We start from the raw sequence: 22,486 nt of genomic DNA, 5'->3' as shown, positions 1-22,486 counted from the left end.
ATTCTAGAGCTGTTGCAGCACATTGGACATTTTAAAGAGCAAAGAAATTGGTTTAAGTAGACACTAGTAAGAAATACTGTGCTAAGTTTTCTTTGTCGTCTCTGTAATACTGTAGAATATCAAAACAGGATTGATTGTGTACGAAAGGAAATTGAAAATGTTTGTTTATTTTATGTATGAATATATTCTTTGACTTGACTTAAAATTGGTTTGTTAATATATTAGAAAACTAGATTTTACTCAAATAATGCTTTTTTTCATTTGCAATTTAGAAATATCATGCTCCAATAAATGTATTTTGGTTTATTTTCGATCAATTTTGTATACTTTGGCAATCTAGTTAAATTGGGCCCCATCCATTTTAGCATTTGGTCCCCTTTTCAGACACCAGGGGGCCAACTGGCCCCCTTTTTTAATTTCCCACATGCATTCCTGCTCATAAATGAAAGCGAGTGAGAATTCATGAGGAAATATCTGCCACTTTAACATGGCGGTAGCACTGACATGGAACGCATAGCCAGTAATTGGCAGCATCGTTCAAAAATGGACCATAAATAAATTGGTGGCCACCCATTAAAAAAACGCATTAACATACCGGAGCACACGTTTGAATGCTCAGACATCAAACACATAAAATCATAGTGACATGACAAATAACATTCGGTCATCAACATTCTGCCGAGGGTTCACGATGTTTTTTTGTAGGTCCTGGTACTTTGTCTTACATCTGCTGTGTCTGCTGGTGGTCCTGGCCCTGCCGGTTCGATCACGACGTCGCGAGGCCAAAGATCAACAGGAGAGCATGCAGACCAACGACCGTAACCAGAAAGACAAAACCACATGAGGCTCAGCGCAAGCATATAGTGAGACAAATTGGAGACCGCTGAGAGCCGGAGTCTGTTTACGGACCAGGAACCAAATACTGGATGTGCTTGGAGAGAACCTGACCCAAACTTCTAGCAGCAAGGAGGACAGAGGCGCTTGAATTACATTTTACTTTGGGAAGATGGAGATAAACTGAATTCCAAGCTGCCTTAAACCCTCTATGTACCTGGCAGGTGAAACAACACGTTTGGATGACACCTGTACTCATGGAGTCTGTATGTGGAGGGTTTTTGTCATTGTCTGGATACAAGCCTCTGTTCGGTGGAAACATTACCTTTATCATCAGCTGCCAACTTTCAGAACAGGCCTTAGGATCCTCAAAAAAAATGGATTTCATTCAACGGGCTGTTGACATTAAGAAGTGTTTTGTATTTTGATGTGTGTGATTATTCTCAATGCTTTCTTTTGCAGAGATAACGAATGAATAGAAAAAGTCCCAAAGAGGAAACCAGATCTTGGCTGTCTCCAGCAGTGGAAAAGTGTTGCCCAATGTTTTTTTTTAAATATATTTTTAGTATATATTTTACTTCTGCTTTCTGACAAACCCAACTTATCAACATCAAATAGCTGCGTGTTTCAAAAGGGAGATGATTTACACAGATGTCACTTTGGATCATTATTTTCAAGGTTTTGCTCCTTGAGCTCCAGGGGTGAAATTCTTTGCTGTCGTTTTGAATTTAATTTTGTTTGACATGTTCCTGTTTTTCACACCGCAGCCTTGCTACGTGCCACAAGCCCCTAAATGGCAGAAATGCAAATACTGCATTTCCTCAAATAGTGGCCTCTGCTTAACTCGCCGCAAATTACTTGCTGGGTGCATCATCCACTTGAATAAATGCCTCCATCAAATAGATGTCTCGTTTTTGATCAGGAAAAAAAGTAGTCACTGTAATTAATAGGGCTGATGATGAGGGTTCTGTGTGATCATCCCACAATGTTGTTTCCGCGTGACTATGTTTATGTTCCAAGGATTGAAACAATGTATGTGTATAGTGTATACTATACTTGCCATTTTGTCCTTTAAAAATACCAAGTATAATTCTTTACAAATCAAAGTCACTCCTTCTGAATCGACATCTACGCATCCCCCATCTGCAATTGATGAACCGCGGGCCACTATTTGCGGAAATGTTTTTTTTTTCTCCACATCTTGGACAAGTACATTAACGGTGCTCTAATCACATCCTGTCACTTATTGAAACAGTTGTGACACACAGATGTTAACTACTGAGCCCATTTGAACTCTGTTGCTAACAAAAACAGCAGCACCAAACCACTCAAGTTTCTCAATTAAAACCCATTGTGACATTTTACTGCAGTGAGCTCACTATGCAGTATGAAAGAAACCCTTATAGAGTTGGCTACTTTAAGGAGGGGTGGGGAAAAAAAATATGTTGATACGTTCAATATATGGCCCCGCTCATCTACACATGATTTTTTGGGGCAATTAACAGTATGTTTTTGGAATATGACTGGACCATAAAAATCCACCCGTGTTAATCCATCTCGTGGACCGCCATTTTGGTTTGAAACGCCACTTACTGTTAACTGAAAATAACAATGTCGATATGTCCTTACCTTCGCTCTTAGGCTCTACGGTGCCATTTTCAGTCAACAGAAAGTGGCAGTACAAGACAAAGTGGCCGTTCCCTGAGATGGACAAATGCATGTGGGTTTTGATGGAAACTCATACCTGAACAATGTATTAGCAATCAGATGACCATTAGATTTGTAGGGTTTTATGGGACATATCCCGTTTTTTGCCTTGAACACCATTATGAATTTAAGTCCAGTCTGACAAATTCTCTCTCTCTACAATGCTGTCTGCGTTAGTCATTATGATTCAGGGAGCTACGCCGATTCCGAGTTCAGTGTAGTACTCAGCACATCTCTTCATTTTTCCAGCTAGGTAGTTTCTATGTGATTCTAAAACCCCTGTTCCAATTGATATAAATTGCAATATTTTGGCAACAGGTCAACATGCCTACTCCGTGATTTTACATGTCTATCTTCAGTTGTTACAATCAATTTGGGAAACTAATGCGACCTTTTACATCTTACACCTTTTACAACGCAAATTTCCCCATTGCGGGACGAATAAAGGTATTCTGATTCTGAGGTTTTCTGATTCTGATTGTACAGTCAGAGTAACAGTGCTCTAATCACACCCTGCTACATTAACTTTATTAATCTTTAATTAATAGATGGAGTAGCCACAATTTATCCAACTGAACGGGAAAGAAAATGATCCAAATTGATGCAGTGCATAAAAAAAGCACATAATGTACTGAGGCTATAAGAGTGAGTGCAATTTGCTTTCATAGTTATTATGTTGTCAATTGTTGTACAAAGGCCAGATGTTGTGTTAACTTATTTTTTTTTAATGTGCGAATAGAGGATGTTTCAAGGTGCATTTACTGTATGGTGAAAGCAACACGGGGCCCCTGTGTTGTTTTTGGTTCACATCAAGCCTTCTTGTTTGTTGGAATTCACACATGACACCCTTGTGAAACTGTTCTGACATATCCGTCAATCGAAGAACTTTGTGTTCACTTTGTGATTTTGTTTTCTTTCATTTGTAAAATAACAAAGAAGCAGTCAAGTTGACTTGAAGTTTGGTTTTCTTTTTGAGATGACGTTTTGCATATTCCTGCCATAACTGCGTGTGTGTGTGTGCGTGTGTGTGTGTGTGTGTGTGTGTGTGTGTGTGTGTGTGTGTGTGTGTGTGTGTGCGTGCGTGCGTGCGTGTGTGTGTGTGTGTGTGTGTGTGTGTGTGTGTGTGTGTGCGCGCGTGCGTGCGTGTGTGTGTGTGTGTGTGTGTGTGTGTGTGTGTGTGCGTGTGCGTGTGTGTGTGTGTGTGTGTGTGTGGTCCGCGCGAGTGTACCAGTGTTCATGTAGTCCATACATGTACTGTATATATTTGTAGTGTGGCCCTGTAAATTTGGAAAATTCTAAATTTAAAAAAAACAAAGGGGGGGATTTAGGACATGAATGCACTGCATGGCCACTAAACCAGCAGATCAATGCAAACTGCTCCATATGTCCAAAGTGCCAAAGCATTCAATGGCGCATTTGTTTCCTGTTTGGTGTGTTCATGTGCATGTGCGCCTGCTCGTGCCTGTGTGTGTGTGCCTGTGTGCGTGTGTGCGTGGGCTTGCTTGTGTTACAATGGTATTTTTGTGTCAGAAGATATTTGAAAGACTTGTATGATGGGGTGATGACAATACTGATTTATGTGGCAAAATAAAGAGAGGTTATTTTTAAACACCAATGTTGATGTTTGAAAATAAACTTTGTTTTTGGGTCCAAATCAATTATAGTCAGATTGGATGACTTGACCAAAAAAAATTTGAGATGATCATTCGGGGGCACATTAAATGGTGGCATGTCTGTGCTGACTCCCATTCAACATCAATCATGTGACTAGTTCATTCTGAGCAGTTTCTACTTTTTAGTTCTTTCAATTTCAGTTTTGGAAGGGAGTTCACACTTGTGCAACCACAATATCTGGGTTGCTCTCTAATTTCTTGTCTCAAAAAGACTTCTAAAAAACTAAGTTGAATTGTGTAGGTTTAAACTTGGAGTGAAAAATGGAAAAGGGATTTGGTTTTCATTAGTCTGTTTTTCATTTTAAAAAACGGAATTGGCACATGTGTTTGTAGACTTCAACTTTGTATAGATTAGTGACGTTTTTTTCAAATTATGGGCAACATCACGGAGACAAGAGATAGCATTCAAACGTCACTCAGAAATAAATCTTAATAAAATACATACTTTTAACATCTAATTTGGTCTATAACCGTAAAAAAACAGTAGTAAACTAACTTGATAATACTATCCCATGAAAATAAACACATGAAAATAAAAGTGTTCTCCTTCCCCATAAAAAATATTTAAAACTATATCAATACCTGTACCTGGCTGAATGTCTGGAGCAAGCATGTTAAAATCAAATATTAAATTTTTATAAATATTAAATTATTAATATTAAATTAAAATAATTAAAACCCTTTTTTCCCCACATCTGTATCTTTCTGTTAGTGTGTATTTTTTGAACTATTTCCTCGCAAATCTGCACATTCTTGGTTCACAGCATATTCTACCACAAAATACAATTTCATTTATTTGTCAATTTCATTCCTCAAAAAGAGAAAAAGTAAAACATTTAACTCATTCGCTGCCATTCCCAAATTTATTCGGGAATTGAAAAGGTTGGTGTGGAACGCCATTCCCGAATTTGTTCAGGTTTAGTTTTTTCTTGCGAGGGTGCCGATAAAGCACTTGTCAGGACTCTGGCATTGTTTTTCCCTTCCACGAGGGGTCAGCATTTACCTTTTGTCTATGTTTTTACAGCTTCAGCTGTTATTTGAAGCGCTACATAAATAAATATGTGATGGAGAATAAGAATTTATCATGTTTAAACGTGCCGTGCTTTGCTGACCAACTAAACAATAAGCCCACAGTCAAAGCGCAGATGACCACAGTAATTCTGAGTGAAACAGACACGGCAGGGTGAACTGTCGGCTCCATCTAGAAGGTCCGGCCTTGCACAGAATTTAGGGCTTGAGATACTCCTTTTTCGCCAAAGTTATTAACGGCTTAAACATCCTGCACAAGCGCCAGATTACAAATTTATCAGTTCATGGAAAAGACAACCAATTAAAATGTCTATGTTTTATTGCTTGCAGCTGTTGGTGCTCAGAACGCCCAGAGGCGTGGCATTATAATCAAGAAAACTATGTTTCACTAATGTATCACTTTAATTTACATATACTCTCAATAAATAGCTTGGCAGAGGGGCGCAGAATTCAGACGTATGTCATTGATGACTGCGTCTCCTGCTGGCAGTGGGGACAATCTTTCTGGTTCTGAGTCTCTGTCCACGGTGTCTGACTGTCATATCTCTGACAATATGTATGTATTGTATTGTACTGTATTGTATTGTATTGTGTACAACCACCCCCATTTCAAGCTCAGCTAACTCCAGAACCATATAATTTAGGAATTACATGTTACATGTAACTCTTTTTCTAATGAAAGAAGAGAGTCTAAGGTTCTAACAATGTATTGAATGTTTATGTAGTCCTAAAAGTTAATATTCACTGGGTCCTGCAATCTGAGTGAAAATGATAAAAACCCTGGCACTGGAGTGGACACATTTTTGCACATCATCTGGCAGTGAATGAGTTAATAAATAGCAATACAGTACAGTATATGGAAGTTTAAATATAATGTAATGCATTACTATATGTAGGCTTTTACGCTTCATTTGATTTTCAGCTTTCCCATTAAACAAAAAAATGGGATAAATATTGTTTAATATTGTTGTATTCATTTTTGATTTTCAATGAACATTTTAGGACGTGGGTGCTGCCGCTAGTCAATGGTGAGTTAGCACAACAACTTCACAGTGCAGAGGTCGTGAGTTCAAGACCCGGTCCGGCCTCCCCGTGTGGAGTTTGCATGGGCCCGTGTGGGTTTTCTCCGGGTCCTCCAGTTACCTCCCACGTTCAAAAAACACGCAACAGGTGGATTAAACACTCCAAATTGTCCATAGGTGTGAGTGTGAGTGCGGGTGGTTGTTTGTCACTGTGTGCCCTGCGATTGGCCGGCAACCAATTCAGGGTGTCCCCCGCCTAGTGCCCGAAGACGGCTGGAATAGGCTCCAGCACCCTCCTGCCTCTCCCGGCCGTTCTCCACACGCTGTCAATTCTCTAATCACGGACACGGGGCATTTATACGGTTCGCGATGACCTCGCCAATGCCGGATGATTGACTCACCTCGCCACCGTACCTGGACTCTAACTTCGATGCGCGAGTGTATCCGGTCCGAGGTATTTTCCCTGCGTCCCGTAAATTTATGTCATCTTCCGGGATTGCGTCATTTTGCACTCTCGAGTGCCATTTGCTTTTTGGCGTAGTAAGCGGGTCGGATCAACCCCTGCCTTCTTACTCGCTGTGTTTTCTTTTATTTGTGAATAAACATCCTGCTTGGGTCGTACGTCTCTGCCGCCTGCTATGGGATCCCAAACATTCCACTACGTTCCGACGAGTCAGCTGCCGTCACTCTCGCTCGGAACGTGCCAGCTACGGATGACTCGGCTACAGGATGTTCTTTTCTCTTAAAAATATCTATCCAATGACACTTGCTCTCACTCCCACAGCCACATCACTAGATTTCACAGCCTCCTTATTCTTTAATATCGTACTGATCGTAGATTTCACCATGCTGTATTCCCTCGCCAGATCAGACACTGGCACAACTCCTTCATATTTTGCGATTATTTCTTTCTTAAATGCAATAGTTGTACGCACTAGTTTTCTCTTGTCACTTTTAGCAGCACTTACTTTCTTTGGAGGCATGATTAGGGGCTAAAACGCTTCGTACACCTATATTGAACGCTAGTGCAAAATGCAGCACATCCGCAAGCGACAACAGTTGGTCACGGAGAGAGCGATACACCCGTACAGCGCTCAGCACCTCACCCTCGCGTACGCACTCACGCGTCATATTGGCGTGTTCGAACTACGAACCAAGAATATCTCCAATATTTTGTCCGAACTCCGATTTGTGAGGCGTTCGAGAACCGAGGTACCACTGTATATGATAAATACACGGGGGCGGGGTTACACGATACGACGTGCCTCAATAAACAAGTATAAATTAAACGGCTTTTCAACTATATTGTTCAAAATAAGATACGCCATTTGATTATATCTGTTGTATCCAAATATGTGTATGTGTGTAGGTGTATTTAGGCATTTGCCTTTCCCCCGGCTCCGTACCCCCCACGTTGACGTCATTTGGTTTAAAAAAAAGAGAGAAAATGACAACCCTCGCAAATGTAAACGCGACAGTTTCATGACATTACTGTATATTCTTCCAACTGAAAAGCCCTGGCATTTTCGCAGTGTTTTTTGGATGGAGGTAAGAACATTTCAGTTCCTCTGCGTGTGCTTTTTAACTCCCCACTTCGTTAAAATGACAAATACTTGTTGATGTGCGAGCCACCCGTAGCTTTGGCTAACTAGCTTGTTGGCGACTGGAAGTTCAACTCGTGACTGTTACTGTTGTCGTTGCCTCTTAGGGATTAAAAACGAAACAATTTGACATCAAAACAATACTTCCATATTACAAAGTCGCTGGTAGTATGACAAACCCACGCCTACCTATCCCACAAACATGCCACATTATGGCCATGTGACAGGTAAGAGTGCCATCCAGATGTTGTGCTTTCATTTTCGCTCGCCCCATAACAGTTGCCCACTGACCGATAGACGAAACAAACCTCTTTTAGTTCACATTAGCTCGATTTCTTCAGGGTGGTTGGAGTGGCTTAATAACATGTTCAAACCCAACTGGTTGGTTTTAAGATGACGAAGTGACACCTTTGCCATTTTAATGAACTAAAATGTCCCATACAGTATAATGCATCGTAAAAAGGTGATGGGCGTTTTTTGGGGTTGGGGGGGGGTCCCGAGTAGTTTTAAAATGTACATGACATGTGCGGAATAGCTGACTGGTTAAATTTGGAGTCTTGTCTGCAAAGTGCCTACTTCTGCATGTTGCTCACGTTACACTGGCGATAATTCCATGAGGTTGGTGCTTTTTTGTTTTACATACACACATCCGTGATCTATCCTAACGTTAAACAGATCCTACACACTGATAAAAGTTAGCTGATGTTACACTATGCGGGCTAGAGAGAAAGAAAAACATACTGCTACTTTGAATTAACCTAATGATGGTTGTATCTGACAGGAATGCTTAATTTCACATAGATGAGAAGGTTTCTTCAGCCGTCATCTGTACAAATTTGAAGGTTTCGGCGCTGACGAAGCCTCTTGGATAGGAGGCGAAACGTCCGAAACCTTCAAATTTGTACAGATGACGGCTGAAGAAACCTTCTCATCGATGGACCACTCCTGTACGACTGAGAGCTTACACAGACGTATTAATTTCACATAATATTATTCCATGTTTAATCAGTGTTTTACAAGGGCTCTTTAATCAGAATCATCTTCATTGCCAAATATGTAGAACACACAAGGAATTTGTCTCCGGTAGAACACGTTGCACTAGTATCATCAAAAAATGGAGGCACTATACAGTTGTATTTGGGTTACTGTTAAGAGAGTTAATGGCTTGGGGGAGAAAGCTGTTTAAATGTCTGCTGGATTTGGTGCGCATGGATTGGTAGCGCCTGGCTGAGGGGAGTAGCTTGAAAAGGTGGTAAGCAGGGTGCGGAGGGTCCAGTAGGATTTTCCGTGCCCTTGTTTAGATTCTTGCAGTGTGCAAGTCCTCGAGAGTGGGTAGGGCGGTGCCAATTATTTTTTCCGCCGTCCTAACTGTCCGTTGAAGTCAGATTTTGTCCATTTTTGTGGTGGCCCCGAACCATACGGTGATGGAAAAACACAGGATGGATTCAATGACAGCCGTGTAGCAATATCGCAGCACCTCCTGTGGCAGACCATCCTTCTTTAGCAGCCTCAGGAAGTACATCCCCTGTACGGGAGTTTCACAGGATGTAGTTGGTATTGACCTCCCACTTCATGTCCTGGGAGACTGTGATTCCCAGGAACTTGAAGGTCTTGACGTTTGACATGAGGCAGTTGGATAGTGTGAGGGGCAGCTGTGGGAATGGATGTTTCCTGAAGTCCACGATCATCTCTACCGCCTTGAGCGTGTTCAGCTCTAGGTTATGACGGCAGCACCAGAGCTCCAGCTGTTCCACTTGTTGTCGGTACGCAAACTCGTCGCCGTCTTTGATGAGACCATTGACGTGGTGTCGTCTGCGAACTTTATGAATTTAAATTTATAAATTTAAAGTTGTAGTATGAATTAGGTACTGTGAAATCAAAAACAAGTTTTGAGTTAACCCTAATTAAACATAAGTAAAATGATTCCTGTCATTGCAACCATGCAACCAACCATGCAACCAACTCCTTTAGCCAGAGACTATTACACCCGCGCTGCAAGAAGGAGAGGTACCGCCGCTCGTTCCTACCGACTGCTGTCAGGCCTTGCAATTCTCAATGATCACATGGGAAAAAAACTGGACACTTGTATATATGGGTTGATGCAATATATCAATATGCCTTCCTTGATACTTGTGTTGCGTCACACGAGTGTATGATTTTGAAGTGCGTCTTTCAACACTTTCATGTCTTTCAATTCCTTGATCTGCTTGATGTGTGTATCACCCTGACGCATAGCACACGCTTGCAAATTGTATAAAAGGATCTGTCGCGGGACAGAGAGATGGGGCGAACCACGGGGCAGAATAATCTCCGACTCATCTCGGACTCAGACCCAGTCAGACGCACCGCTCGCAGAGACCTGCTCAGCATCGCACGGAGTGTCACAGCACGACTTGCTCGACTCTACGCCACGATCAAGCTCTGCGCATCATCTGCCTGGAAGATCTGACATCGAACCTACTTACAAATAAAGAGAAACATCAAACTCTTTATTGGCGAGCTAGCCAGGAGGGGAGCCCTGTTGCGTCACACGAGTGTACGCCCGTGAATCCGGCATCTTCACAGCAAGACCCCTCAAGCCGAGCTCCCGATGGACCGCCACCACCCGTGGGCAACCCCGACCCCACCGTGAAACCTGCCGCACCCTGATGGCCGACATCGTCCAATTCGCCTGGCGACTCTGCAACTAGCTGCATCGTATATGTCCACGATCGCACATCGTCGGACATCGCTTATGTCCACGATCGGACATCATATATGTCCACGATCGGACATCGTCGGACATCGCTTATGTCCACGATCGGACTTCGGGAAGACGCTTCATGGCCGACACGGCCGCCGACGTCAGCGTGCTTCCTCAGCGTCCTGCAGAGCGCCATGGCAGCGCGATCATCACCACCGTCGCCGATGACCGGCCTGTCCGTGCCCGGCAGCATGGCCAACCCCACGCACCTTCGTCCTCACAATCCCTCATCGATTCTCCGACTTGACCGATCCCAGCCGGACAACTCACGGTGAGAAGACCTTCCGGCATCGACTCGACGGCCGCGAGGAAAGTTTCCATCGATCGACTCAAACTGGCCGTCGTAGAGCACTCTGCCGTGCTCCCGTACAACGACTTCAGGCACCACGAAACTTGCTCGGCAACCACCCCACTGACGCCTGCCATGCCCGGTGACCGTCATCTTGCCTGGCCTCACCATGTCGCAGATTGACTTTTGTTTTTATTTCTTTTTCCTTCATCGTTTTCACCGACTTCGGATCCAGGAGGGGAGCCCTGTTGCGTCACACGAGTGTATGATTTTGAAGTGCGTCTTTCAACACTTTCATGTCTTTCAATTCCTTGATCTGCTTGATGTGTGTATCACCCTGACGCATAGCACACGCTTGCAAATTGTATAAAAGGAGCTGTCGCGGGACAGAGAGATGGGGCGAACCACGGGGCAGAATAATCTCCGACTCATCTCGGACTCAGACCCAGTCAGACGCACCGCTCGCAGAGACCTGCTCAGCATCGCACGGAGTGTCACAGCACGACTTGCTCGACTCTACGCCACGATCAAGCTCTGCGCATCATCTGCCTGGAAGATCTGACATCGAACCTACTTACAAATAAAGAGAAACATCAAACTCTTTACTTGCACTATGTACAGCTTTTTATGAAACGGTTTTGCACATTTACATTTGCACAGTATACAGTTGACATTTTTATTTTGTTATGCTTAGAATATCTTGTTTTCTATCCTACGGTACGGAAAATGATATATATATATATATATATATATACAGTAAAGTCTCGTTATATCGATATCGGATATATCGATAGTCCCGGTTATATCGATACTATTTCTATGCACGCACGGAGAAAATTACATGCAAACAGGGTCGGATATATCGATAGTCCCGGTTATATCAATATTTTTTCGGACTCCCTTGAATATCGATATAACGAGACTTTACTGTGTATATATATATATATATATATATATATATATATATATATACAGAAAAGTCTCGTTATATCGATATCGGATATATCGATAGTCCCGGTTATATCGATACTATTTCTATGCACGCACGGAGAAAATTACATGCAAACAGGGTCGGATATATCGATAGTCCCGGTTATATCGATATTTTTTCGGACTCCCTTGAATATCGATATAACGAGACTTTACTGTATATATTCAGTAAAGTCTCGTTATATCGATATCGGATATATCAATAGTCCCGGTTATATCGATACTATTTCTATGCACGCACGGAAAAAATTACATGCAAACAGGGTCGGATATATCGATCGTCCCGGTTATATCGATATTTTTTCGGACTCCCTTGAATATCGATATAACGAGACTTTACTGTGTGTATATATATATATATATATATACACACACACACACACACACACACACGCACACGCACACGCACACGCACACACACACAGTAAAGTCTCGTTATATCGATATCGGTTATATCGATAGTACCGCTTATTACGATACTATTTCTATGAATGCAAGGAGACAATTACATGCGCGCAGGGTCGGATATATCGATAGTCCCAGTTATATCGATATTTTTTCGGACTCCCGAGAATATCGATATAACGAGACTTTACTGTGTATATATATATATATATAGTGTATATGCACAATTGATGTATCGTTGTTCCATAAATGGCACACTGTCTTCATTACCCCATTTGAATTTTATTCTGTTAAAGAAATTACATATATATTATATGTACATTTGAAAGAACAAAGATAAATGAGCGATGAAATATAAATAAATTAAAATAATATTGCGGTTATATAAAAACAACCTTCTTTGAACCTTCTAGTTTTAATAAATTGGTTGTTGAGCATTTTGATTTGCTCTTGTGAATCAATCACTCAATCATTACGACATGGCACACAAAATAGATTGGACACAAATAATCCCCTTTCGTCCAAATGCAATGGTGTGTAACACCCCCTGAATGGAAATGTTGTCCCGCTATTGTCTGGGGAAAGCCATGGGGTGGAGTCCAACCCCCCTCATCTAATATTCAGTCTGTAAAAAAAGAGGAGTGGGGATGCCGAGCTTGATCCAAGCAGTGTTTGTAGGTCCTGAGTATGTGTGGTGTGAGAACACGACTTAACTGGTGTTGAAAAATTACCTTCCGCAGAGGTAAGAAAGAGTCCCGTTTCCTCTCATGCGATCTGTCATATTTGTTTATAAACTAGCTTCGAACACTTGTTGGTTTTCTTTGATGGCTTTGTGTTTTTTTTCTTCCCGGAATGATGAGAGCACGGATGTGATGTAGTCATCTCCATGTTGAGCGGAGAGGGCGTGTTAACTGTTGCCTTCTCGATCAACAAAGGATTTTTCTCTGCTCTCAGGCTTGACATTTCCTCTCATTGGAAAATAACAAGTACATGTAGAAAAGTCAATATTTCATCATTGGTTCTTTGCACTCTGCCCAACAATTATGTCAGACAGTATTGACCCGAGCATGAGCCGCCTGCATGTCTGTCGGGTTGTGTGAAACACAGATTCGAATGTCGAGAAAACCTCTTCTGAGGCCGCTTATAGAAATCTGACGTTCAATTTCATTTTAGGAGCGGGAAATGCGCCTGCATGTGCCACAATGTCAGCTCTGACCCTACCATGGTTTTTCTATAGCACTTGTCCTTTTTATGTTTAGCAATGAGCTGGATATTATCCTGACCGGCTGAGTTTGGGAAAGATATGGGGTACACCCTAGACAGGTTGGTAGGCCAGCAATTCCACTGAATTATTAATGTTTATTGATTGTCTGAGTCCGTCTTACAGTATTGCCATGTTTAATTGTGTTTTCTTTTGTTCTGTGAAAGAAAATCAGTCACTAGACATTTAATTATTGTTCAGGGTGAATTTGTGACCTCATAATTATGGAAATGAAATAAGTATACACTGCAGTGAAACCAGAGCAAATCTGCGTCTTACCCAAACCAAAAAAATTCTAAACTTTAATTATGTATGCACCATGTCTGCGCCACTTATCCATTATTCTTAAAAAATAAATACATCACCAAGTGGCTGGTTTTTAGGGAGGGACGTCTAACTCTGATGCCTGCTTTAGACATCTTTGCATCTTTGTTTTCAGTTCATTAACATTTTTCTGTATCTCTTCAAAAGTGGCTTTGCAGGCCCAAATTAATCTCCAGATCTCCTTTCAATTGAATAGCTTTGTTTATTTTCCTTTATGAAAAATACAAGGCAGTACTATGAAGAAGTGATCTTTCTGCACCCTAATATCTGAATGGACAGGAGGTTGGGGTAGTGGTTCGGACATCTCCCTCAGAGTCAAGAAAATGATTGAATGCTTTAGCAAGCCATCCACAATGCTTTTACTTTTGATGTGATTTTACATATTGCAAATTTGTTTGATGTAGTTTTATTAATATTCTTCTTTTCCCTTCAAGGGGTCGCCATAGCCAATTAGTGTCCTCCATCTTTAGAGGTTTGATCCACATGTTTGTTTTGGCCAAGCTTTTACATCGGTTTATAGACTTCTGTCACAAAACCAAATATTGACTACTGTTGAAGAAATATTAGAAGTACACATTTCGTAGTACATCAGAGGCTTACCGATACTCAGACAACTTTGGACTTTCTGATTGAAGCCCTGAGATCATGACCTTTTAAATGATTAAATGAGTGGATCAATTTCTCTGATTTCTACATGAACCGACAGGACTGAGGTCAATGTTCTTATCCTGATCCGAATTGTATCAATGCTTTGCTGGAAGTAGCGACAATTGCACCTTGTGAACCTCCAAATATGACAAAAATTATCTCTGCAATTTGCCCTACACATCAAAATTTAATGTTCAATATGCTTTGTGTTATGTTTTCACAGCTTGACTCACCTATCTTTCTGCAAACCTTCATTTTTTTGAAAGACTCCCCTTTACCCTTGCCCAATATTGGCCTGCCAGCCTCACTGCAAGGAGGTCGGTCCCGCTTGTCTGTTTGCCCAACTGGTATCCACATTTGAAATGAGGCCCACGCCATTCTTTCCTCTCCTGCCACAGTGGTGTCCTGGTGTTGACCACTGAGCCATGGATACCACCACTTCACTGAAGATGACCTCTGTGGCTGTCCAAAGTCTGTTCAGCTACGTGGAGGAGGAGAACCTTGCTGCCATCAAAGCACACCTGGATAAATTCAAAGATGTTGACAGCAGGAGTGATGTAAGTCGCAACAACAAATCTGTTATCTTATATATTATAAGGGTGTGCTTCCATGGCGCTATAAGTGAAAAGGGCAAACATCCGCCTGGAAGAGAAAAGTGCTATATAGGAAAAAACAAATATATGCTGTCGACCGCTCTAGGGTGATATTTTCTATTTATACTTTGCAAACATAGACATTACCACGCATTTTCACAAAAACAATGTCGATCCATACCAATGGACTAAACACATCTGAATATGGATCCTTGAGAGCAATTGATGTGATGAGAAAAGTTGGATCCCTTCAAGGGAATTACGGACTGTCACGAATCGATCATTGTTTATGTAATCATGTCTTTCTGGTCCTTCCCACTTTGCCTTCCCAATTGAGAGGTTGTTTGCGGAGTTGAAATTCAATGAACATGTTCTCGATCTCCTTATTTTCTCCCTTCAGAATGGACAGACTCCCCTAATGGTGGCAGCCGAGCAGGGAAATCTGGAGATTGTGCAGGAGCTCATCAGGAGAGGAGCCAATGTTAACTGCGATGATGTTGTAAGCTCACTCATGGACTCAAACAACCACGAAATAAATTGAAAGTGCTCTGGAAAAGGTGGTACACAATGACATTGAAGATATCAGTTGAAAAAAACAAGGGGAAGGCTAAATGTTGTTCACCCCACTTTTGTAGGACTCGTAGGTACCAACTTCAGCTTTAATGATGACTTTTATCTTCACATTCTCAGACAACGTCATTCAAAGTCCGTCCACCATGCTTACACACTGTCTGTACCTTTCATTAACGTCGGCTCACATAATCTGCTATAAAATAATGGCACATTACAGTCACTTTTGTTGCTATGATCAGCATACCACCCATGTAGGTTTTGTATAACGCACGGCTCAGCCAGGCACCCATTCAATTTGATTTGGAGCTGGATGGAAGTTTCCATGCTAACAGTTAGCATCTTTACACAGGACTGCTGGACAGCGATAATGTCAGCATCCAAGGAAGGCCACATCCAGGTTGTGCGAGAATTGCTGGACAACGATGCTAATGTGGAACACAGAGACATGGTAAGAATATTGTCATTCATAAACGTTGATAATGTCAGCATCCAAGGAAGGCCACATCCAGGTTGTGCGAGAATTGCTGGACAACGATGCTAATGTGGAACACAGAGACATGGTAAGAATATTGTCATTCATAAACGTTGAGTCAAGAAGTCAAATTGTAAGTCACTTCTTAAGTAATGGTGAGGTAAAAGTCATTCTTTGTGATTGCCAAATTAAGGATAAACAGACATTTGGAAAAGTGAAGTCAATGCTTGTCAATGTTGCCAATTCACAACAGAAGATATGATGCCGACTACAAATAATGGTTGTCAATTCTGTGGTGCCATGACAAGTTTAGAAAAAAAACAATTAGAAATGTAAATAGAGGCCTGAAGATGGGGCCGGAAAGGGATGCCTTTTTTAAAGATCATTTTGATGATTACTCTCAGGCACAGGTGTCTAAGTCAAGGCCCGCGGGCCAAATCCGGCCCACCACATCATTTTTTTTCGGCCCGCGAAAGCAAATCAAACTTGTTAAATTCCATGATGATTGCTAAAATCTGAGCCCAAATTTCATATTTTTGGATGTCAACCACAATAAAAGTCATTATTCTTGACTTCAGATTTGAAAACGAGTTATTCATTAATTTGCTGTGTGCTCTATATGTAATATTTGAAGGGATTTAAACATTCTAATGGGTTCCCCAAATTCATAACGGCCCTTGAGAGAAAACCATAACTACAATGTGGCCCGCTGCAAAAAATGACTTTGACACCCCTGCTCTAAGGTAATAAAAACAGTTTTGCCATTTGTCAAAATCAACCTTTAATAAACTAACTGAAACTTATAATAGCAGGCACTAATCGAGAAAGGTAGAGGCAACGCCTATCTAAGAAAGAAAGCTTAAATGACATGAAGATTTCACGTCAGGTGACTGTCTGTCTAATCCGTTCAGGTTACAATAAAGTGATAGGCGTGAGAAAGGAAAGCAGCGATATGGCAGACGGATTGCACCAGAGATAAGGAGTCAATGTGCATTTAATTACACTGCAGAAGTGTCTACTACTCCTTGAGAAAAAGTAAAATTAACAACAAATATGTGTTATTGTCTGGTCTGTCTCAAATATTGTCGAAAAGCATTTGGAATTACGACAGTCATGAGGGCAGATTATTTTTCATTGTAATTAAAAAAACAACATAATGACGATTATTAGAACTTATGACGATTATTTTGAACTCATTTATTTTTACATAATTATGATGGGAATTCACACAATTCTAATGTAAGAAGTCTTGATGGCTTTAATTTAATAGCTATCACTCAAACACCTGAGTGCTATTTAAAGATGAACATGATCCATTAGCTGTAAAATGAGATCGGTCTCGTTTATAGTACTCTAAAGTTTTTCATATAAGGTAATGATAGGAATTACCTCTAGATAAGCGATTTATCTCCAGATCTAAATGAGTAACAGCATACCATCGTCAATTGTGTCCAGTTTCATGAATTACCATCAACCCATCACATGTCCCAGGTTAGTGACTGAAAGGAAGGGAAATGATCTGAGAGTCATTACCATGTGTGGTTTGAAATGCACCCAAGCATCACATTGGCATTATTTATAACAACAAGAAAGAAAAGAATCAAAAACATTGTCATGCCACTGTGAACTTGGTACAATGTGTCACCCATTGTCTTGACAATAATAATAATAATACATTACATTTTAAGCGCCTTTCAAAGCTATCAAGGACACTTTACAGTCACAGACAAGCATAGGTCTTGAGTCCACATGCAGCACTACAAAGGCTGTCATTATAGTGGCCAGATTGAATTTGAACTGAAGCCTACTTTGTCGTCCTTAGATGGGTTTCCCTCCCTTTTCTATGTTTAAGCAAATGGTATTTGTGGTTGTGTGTGTCTTTTAATTAGGGAGGGTGGACTGCTCTCATGTGGGCCGCCTATAAAGGTCGTACAGATGTGGCCGAACTACTCCTGAGTAAAGGAGCGAACCCAAACATCACTGGTCAGGTACTCAAACTTGAACTATATATTTATGATGGTGGTGCAGATTTTGTCTCCAATTTTTTACAGTACATTTCAAAATATTTGAACTACAATGGATGGTGATTTCTAAATTGAGTTCTGAATACGCTCCCATCTCTCTTTGGATTGGATTGGATTTGCCTTTATTAGTCTCACAGTGGAGAAATTTACATTTCAATGAATGTAACATTCATTGTAACATTTCAATTAAATTCTTTGAATGAGAAGGTGGCTTAAAGCATCCAACCTGTCTTGACATCATCATCCCCGGTGGTCTTTCCCAACAGTATAGCGTCTATCCCATAATTTGGGCGGCGGGTCGAGGACATGCTGAGATTGTCCATCTGCTACTGCAGCACGGAGCTAAAGTCAACTGCTCGGACAAGGTAACGACACACTGCCGAAACAAAAAGAATCGACTTTTATTCGAATCCTACTGGCTCCCTCTCGTAATCATGTCTATACTTTCCTGGTATACTTTTTGTTGAATAATTAAATCAGTTCTGCAATATTACAGTACTGTACAATATATTGTCCAACCTTTCAGATAAGTCTATCGTGTTTTCATTTTGTTCTCTTGTTTGCAGTACGGCACGACCCCACTCATCTGGGCTGCCAGGAAGGGTCACTATGACAGCGTGATGCACCTATTGGCCAACGGAGCCGATGTAGATCAGGAAGGAGCCGTAAGATTCGAAATCATTTGACTGCTCAATTATGCCTGAATTATGGCTGCTGTCAAAACGTACTTTCTCGTTTAATACCACACACACAAACTTGTATTTTATAATAATAATAATAGATTTAATTTCCAAGCGCCTTTCACAACATCCAAGGACACTTTACAATTAAAAGAACAATACACAGAACAATAAAACCATAAATAAATGATAAATAATAAAATAGCTGATTTAAACTAAACCGTCAATGCAATTTTAAACAGATGGGTTTTGAGGTAGGATTTCAAAGTGGGAAGGGAGTAAATATTACGGCTGTCTGGCGGAAGTGAGTTCCAGAGTTTGGGAGCAGAGCTGCTGAAAGCTCTGCACCCCATCACGGTGAGACGGGCAGAGGGCACACAGAGGTCGAAGGAGGGTGAGGATCTGAGGGACCGAGAGGGAACGTAAAATAATGTGGAAATAGTTTTTACTGCATGCATCTAAAACAATAAGACTGGACATTCCTTAAAACAAAATATAAATAAAAAACACACAGAATAAGGTGGCTAAATGTGACTGAACTGTACAGTCGCAAACCAAAGTCAGTGAGGTGTCTCCCTGTTCCAATGGTAAAAACACACAGTAAAAACAAAAACAGCAATCCTACTGGGAAGCAATATTTTGTGGCCGCACATATACTGCATACATATACTTTATTGCGCCACAAACAACATGGCATGGTTGTCAATGTAGAAGCAGATTGCGATGTCTGATTTATAATGAAAAGATATTTTGATTTAATTTGATTATTCATCTCACAACGGAGAACTTCACAATTCACAGCAACAAAGTAATGAGAGCAAGAGGAAAGGAAAGAGAAGTAAAATAACAAAATATAGAGAAATTATGTAAGAAAGTAGTGACTGTGTATAATTAGGAAACTGTTGGCACTGATATCCCTTTTCATTTGCTATACTTGTGCATTTTTGTTCGAGATATTCTCCTTTCAGTTTTGCTTTCTAGCCATAGGTACATATGACTTTTATTTTAGGAGCGTACATGAAATGAAATGCAATGAAACAACATTGTTGATTGCAATGTCATTCACCTGCAATTTTACTATGTGTACATAGATCAGAAGTTAAGTTGAGTAATGTTTTTTTCTTCTTCCCAGAACTCCATGACAGCTTTGATTGTGGCAGTGAAAGGCGGCTACACTGAAGTTGTCAAGGAGCTGCTGAAGAGAAACCCGAATGTCAACATGACCGACAAAGATGGTAACACAGCCCTGGCTATCGCTGCCAAGGAGGGACACACCGAAATTGTACAGGATCTGCTGGATGCTGGGACATATGTTAACATACCAGACAGGGTGAGACCCACTGCACACTTGTTTTTCAAACATCCACATGGGAAAGCAAAAGCAATCCCCTTCACACTGCTTCCTCCCTCAAGAGTGGAGAAACCATGCTGATTGGAGCAGTGAGAGGAGGCCATGTGGAAATAGTACGAGCCCTGCTGAACAAATACGCAGATATTGATGTCAGGGGCCAGGTAGGTGCTACACTGCTAAGTTTTGTTTATTTTTACGAGCAAGCAGGAGGCCTGTATGTGTTCAATGTAACCAGATACAATACTCTGTTTTGCTCTGTTGTTACTTGAAATTATTTTAAATCCAAGGCAGAGAGTTTATGCAAATATTTGGATTCTAAAAACAGAATGGAGAGAATGCCACATGCTTTGGAGATAGAGTAATCCGTATTGCTGTTTTAGTGGAACCCTAACTTTTGACAATTCTTGAGATGACTCTTCACGTTTGAAAACCTATACATTTGTTTTATCCCAGATACCTTACTTAGTTTGTCCGGTTGTCACAATGCTAAAATAATTAAATTCATCATGTTATGATAGCATGGCATTTAATGAATTGTAAAAGGAGGATTGCTGAAGGCAGTCAAATTCAAGTTACACTTTTTAAAAACATTTTAATCTGATCTGTTCTACAAATGTGAGGATATGCTCGCTGCTGTATAAAATGACTTTTAAAAGCATGCGAACTGTGCTAATCTTCAACTCTGTCCGATGTATTATTTTGGTTCCCACACTCCCATTCTGTCAAAAAAACATTCCATAATAAATAAATAAATAAATAAATAAATACATTTTAAAAAGTACTGAGCTAATAATCCCTCATTTTACTCTGCGTGACCTCAACTATTGCTCTTTTTTGTTGTTGATTGAGTTGTGAATCCCAATGTTTTTTCCACACCAGGATGGAAAAACTGCTCTCTATTGGGCAGTAGAAAAAGGTAATGCCACCATGGTAAGAGACATCCTACAGTGTAACCCGGACACAGAGAGCTGCACCAAGGTATAACATTCCGCAGCTACATAGGATTGTAATGTTGCATATCCTCTCCATCTCTTCACCGTGTTTATCCATCTTTACATCTTTATTCTCAATTTTAATAAGAGTGGTGTATTGTGTACCCGGTTCTTTTAGGAGGGAGAAACCCCACTTATCAAAGCCACAAAAATGAGGAACATAGAGATTGTGGAGCTGCTGTTGGATAAAGGAGCAAAGGTGTCCGCTGTTGAAAAGGTCAGGACTTTCAACTCCTAATGGCGTTGTCCTTTTGTCATCTTTATTTCACTTGACTTCCTTTTGACTGAACAGAAAGGTGACACACCCCTCCACATTGCCATCAGAGGGAGGAGCAGAAAACTGGCAGAGTTGCTGCTCCGGAACCCTAAAGATGGCCGTCTCCTTTACCGTCCAAACAAAGCTGGAGAGACGCCATACAACATTGATTGCACCCACCAGAAAAGCATCCTCACGCAAATATTTGGCGCCAGTATGACCATTTGGTTATTGTTCTGCAGGAGTCGCTGGAAGTAACCTGAACAAGTAATTATTTTTTGTAATTGTTCATCTCTTTCAGAACACCTATCCCCAACTGAATCAGATGGGGACATGTTGGGTTATGACCTGTATAGCAGCGCTCTTGCAGACATTCTCAGCGAGCCCACCATGCAACCACCCATCTGTGTTGGTCTGTATGCACAATGGGGTAGTGGGAAATCTTTTCTTCTGAAGAAACTTGAGGGTAGGCACTCATAAAGTCTGAAATGTATTTGGGGAGTAATTGTTAATAGGACTCCTCTATCTTCCTTGATGTTTTCTCAGATGAAATGAAGACGTTTGCAGGGCAGCAGATTGAGCCATTGTTCCAGTTCTCTTGGCTGGTGGTCTTCCTGACCCTCCTGCTGTGTGGCTCAGTCGCTGTGATATTGGGCTTTACCGTTGATCACAAGCTGGCCATTGCCGTTTCCCTCAGTCTGCTTGCTTTGATTTACATCTTCTTTGGTAAATTGACTTGCAACAGTGTTTACATTTTTTGTTCAAGCTTCAGTGGACTCCAGTGGACTCACAACGTACTGTATTTGTTGTTCAGCATTCTTAAATTCATCTAGCCAGCTGTTTGCAGGTTTCTTCTTCGAACCTATGACCTTAAAATTTGTGGAGAGCCACATTGATTGAATGATGTTGTTGTGTTGTTTTCTGCGGGTAATTTGTTTCCTCCCACATTCTAAAAACATAAGTGGTATTGAACACTCCAAATTGTCCCTAGGTGTAAGTGTGAGTGTGAGTGTGAATGT

At 41.0% G+C, this 22,486-nt stretch overlaps 2 protein-coding genes across 5 annotated transcripts in view; both read left to right on the top strand.

The window, feature by feature from the left end:
- Positions 1 to 3,487, top strand: part of mboat2a (membrane bound O-acyltransferase domain containing 2a) — a 55,933-nt gene extending 52,446 nt beyond the window's left edge. For all 3 annotated transcript variants that reach the window (XM_089004259.1, XM_089004260.1, XM_089004262.1), the window contains one exon: positions 706 to 3,487. In XM_089004259.1, coding sequence (XP_088860385.1) covers positions 706 to 844 — 139 coding nt within the window. In that variant the 3' untranslated portion in view covers positions 845 to 3,487. The remainder of the gene's footprint in view (positions 1 to 705) is intronic.
- Positions 3,488 to 7,626: 4,139 nt separating this feature from the next.
- The window catches only part of kidins220a (kinase D-interacting substrate 220a), a 56,205-nt gene continuing 41,345 nt past the window's right edge, over positions 7,627 to 22,486 (top strand). Inside the window, exons 1-15 of one of the 2 annotated variants that reach the window (XM_089005175.1) lie at positions 7,627 to 7,813; positions 14,750 to 14,843; positions 14,925 to 15,083; positions 15,520 to 15,618; positions 16,042 to 16,140; positions 18,054 to 18,152; positions 18,455 to 18,553; positions 18,755 to 18,853; positions 20,001 to 20,198; positions 20,282 to 20,380; positions 21,099 to 21,197; positions 21,330 to 21,428; positions 21,504 to 21,681; positions 21,769 to 21,933; positions 22,014 to 22,193. In XM_089005175.1, coding sequence (XP_088861301.1) covers positions 14,952 to 15,083; positions 15,520 to 15,618; positions 16,042 to 16,140; positions 18,054 to 18,152; positions 18,455 to 18,553; positions 18,755 to 18,853; positions 20,001 to 20,198; positions 20,282 to 20,380; positions 21,099 to 21,197; positions 21,330 to 21,428; positions 21,504 to 21,681; positions 21,769 to 21,933; positions 22,014 to 22,193 — 1,645 coding nt within the window. In that variant the 5' untranslated portion in view covers positions 7,627 to 7,813; positions 14,750 to 14,843; positions 14,925 to 14,951. Of the gene's footprint in view, positions 7,814 to 14,749; positions 14,844 to 14,924; positions 15,084 to 15,519; positions 15,619 to 16,041; positions 16,141 to 16,173; positions 16,253 to 18,053; positions 18,153 to 18,454; positions 18,554 to 18,754; positions 18,854 to 20,000; positions 20,199 to 20,281; positions 20,381 to 21,098; positions 21,198 to 21,329; positions 21,429 to 21,503; positions 21,682 to 21,768; positions 21,934 to 22,013; positions 22,194 to 22,486 lie in introns of those variants that run through there. The other variant, XM_089005174.1, reaches the window with a different exon arrangement.

This window comes from Hippocampus bargibanti, linkage group LG09, assembly GCF_051943395.1.
Source record: "Hippocampus bargibanti isolate YZ-2025 linkage group LG09, ASM5194339v1, whole genome shotgun sequence".
Classification (NCBI taxonomy): domain Eukaryota; kingdom Metazoa; phylum Chordata; class Actinopteri; order Syngnathiformes; family Syngnathidae; genus Hippocampus; species Hippocampus bargibanti.
The sequence above is the reverse complement of the archived record's forward strand: the minus strand, read 5'-3'. Positions and strand labels throughout refer to the sequence as shown.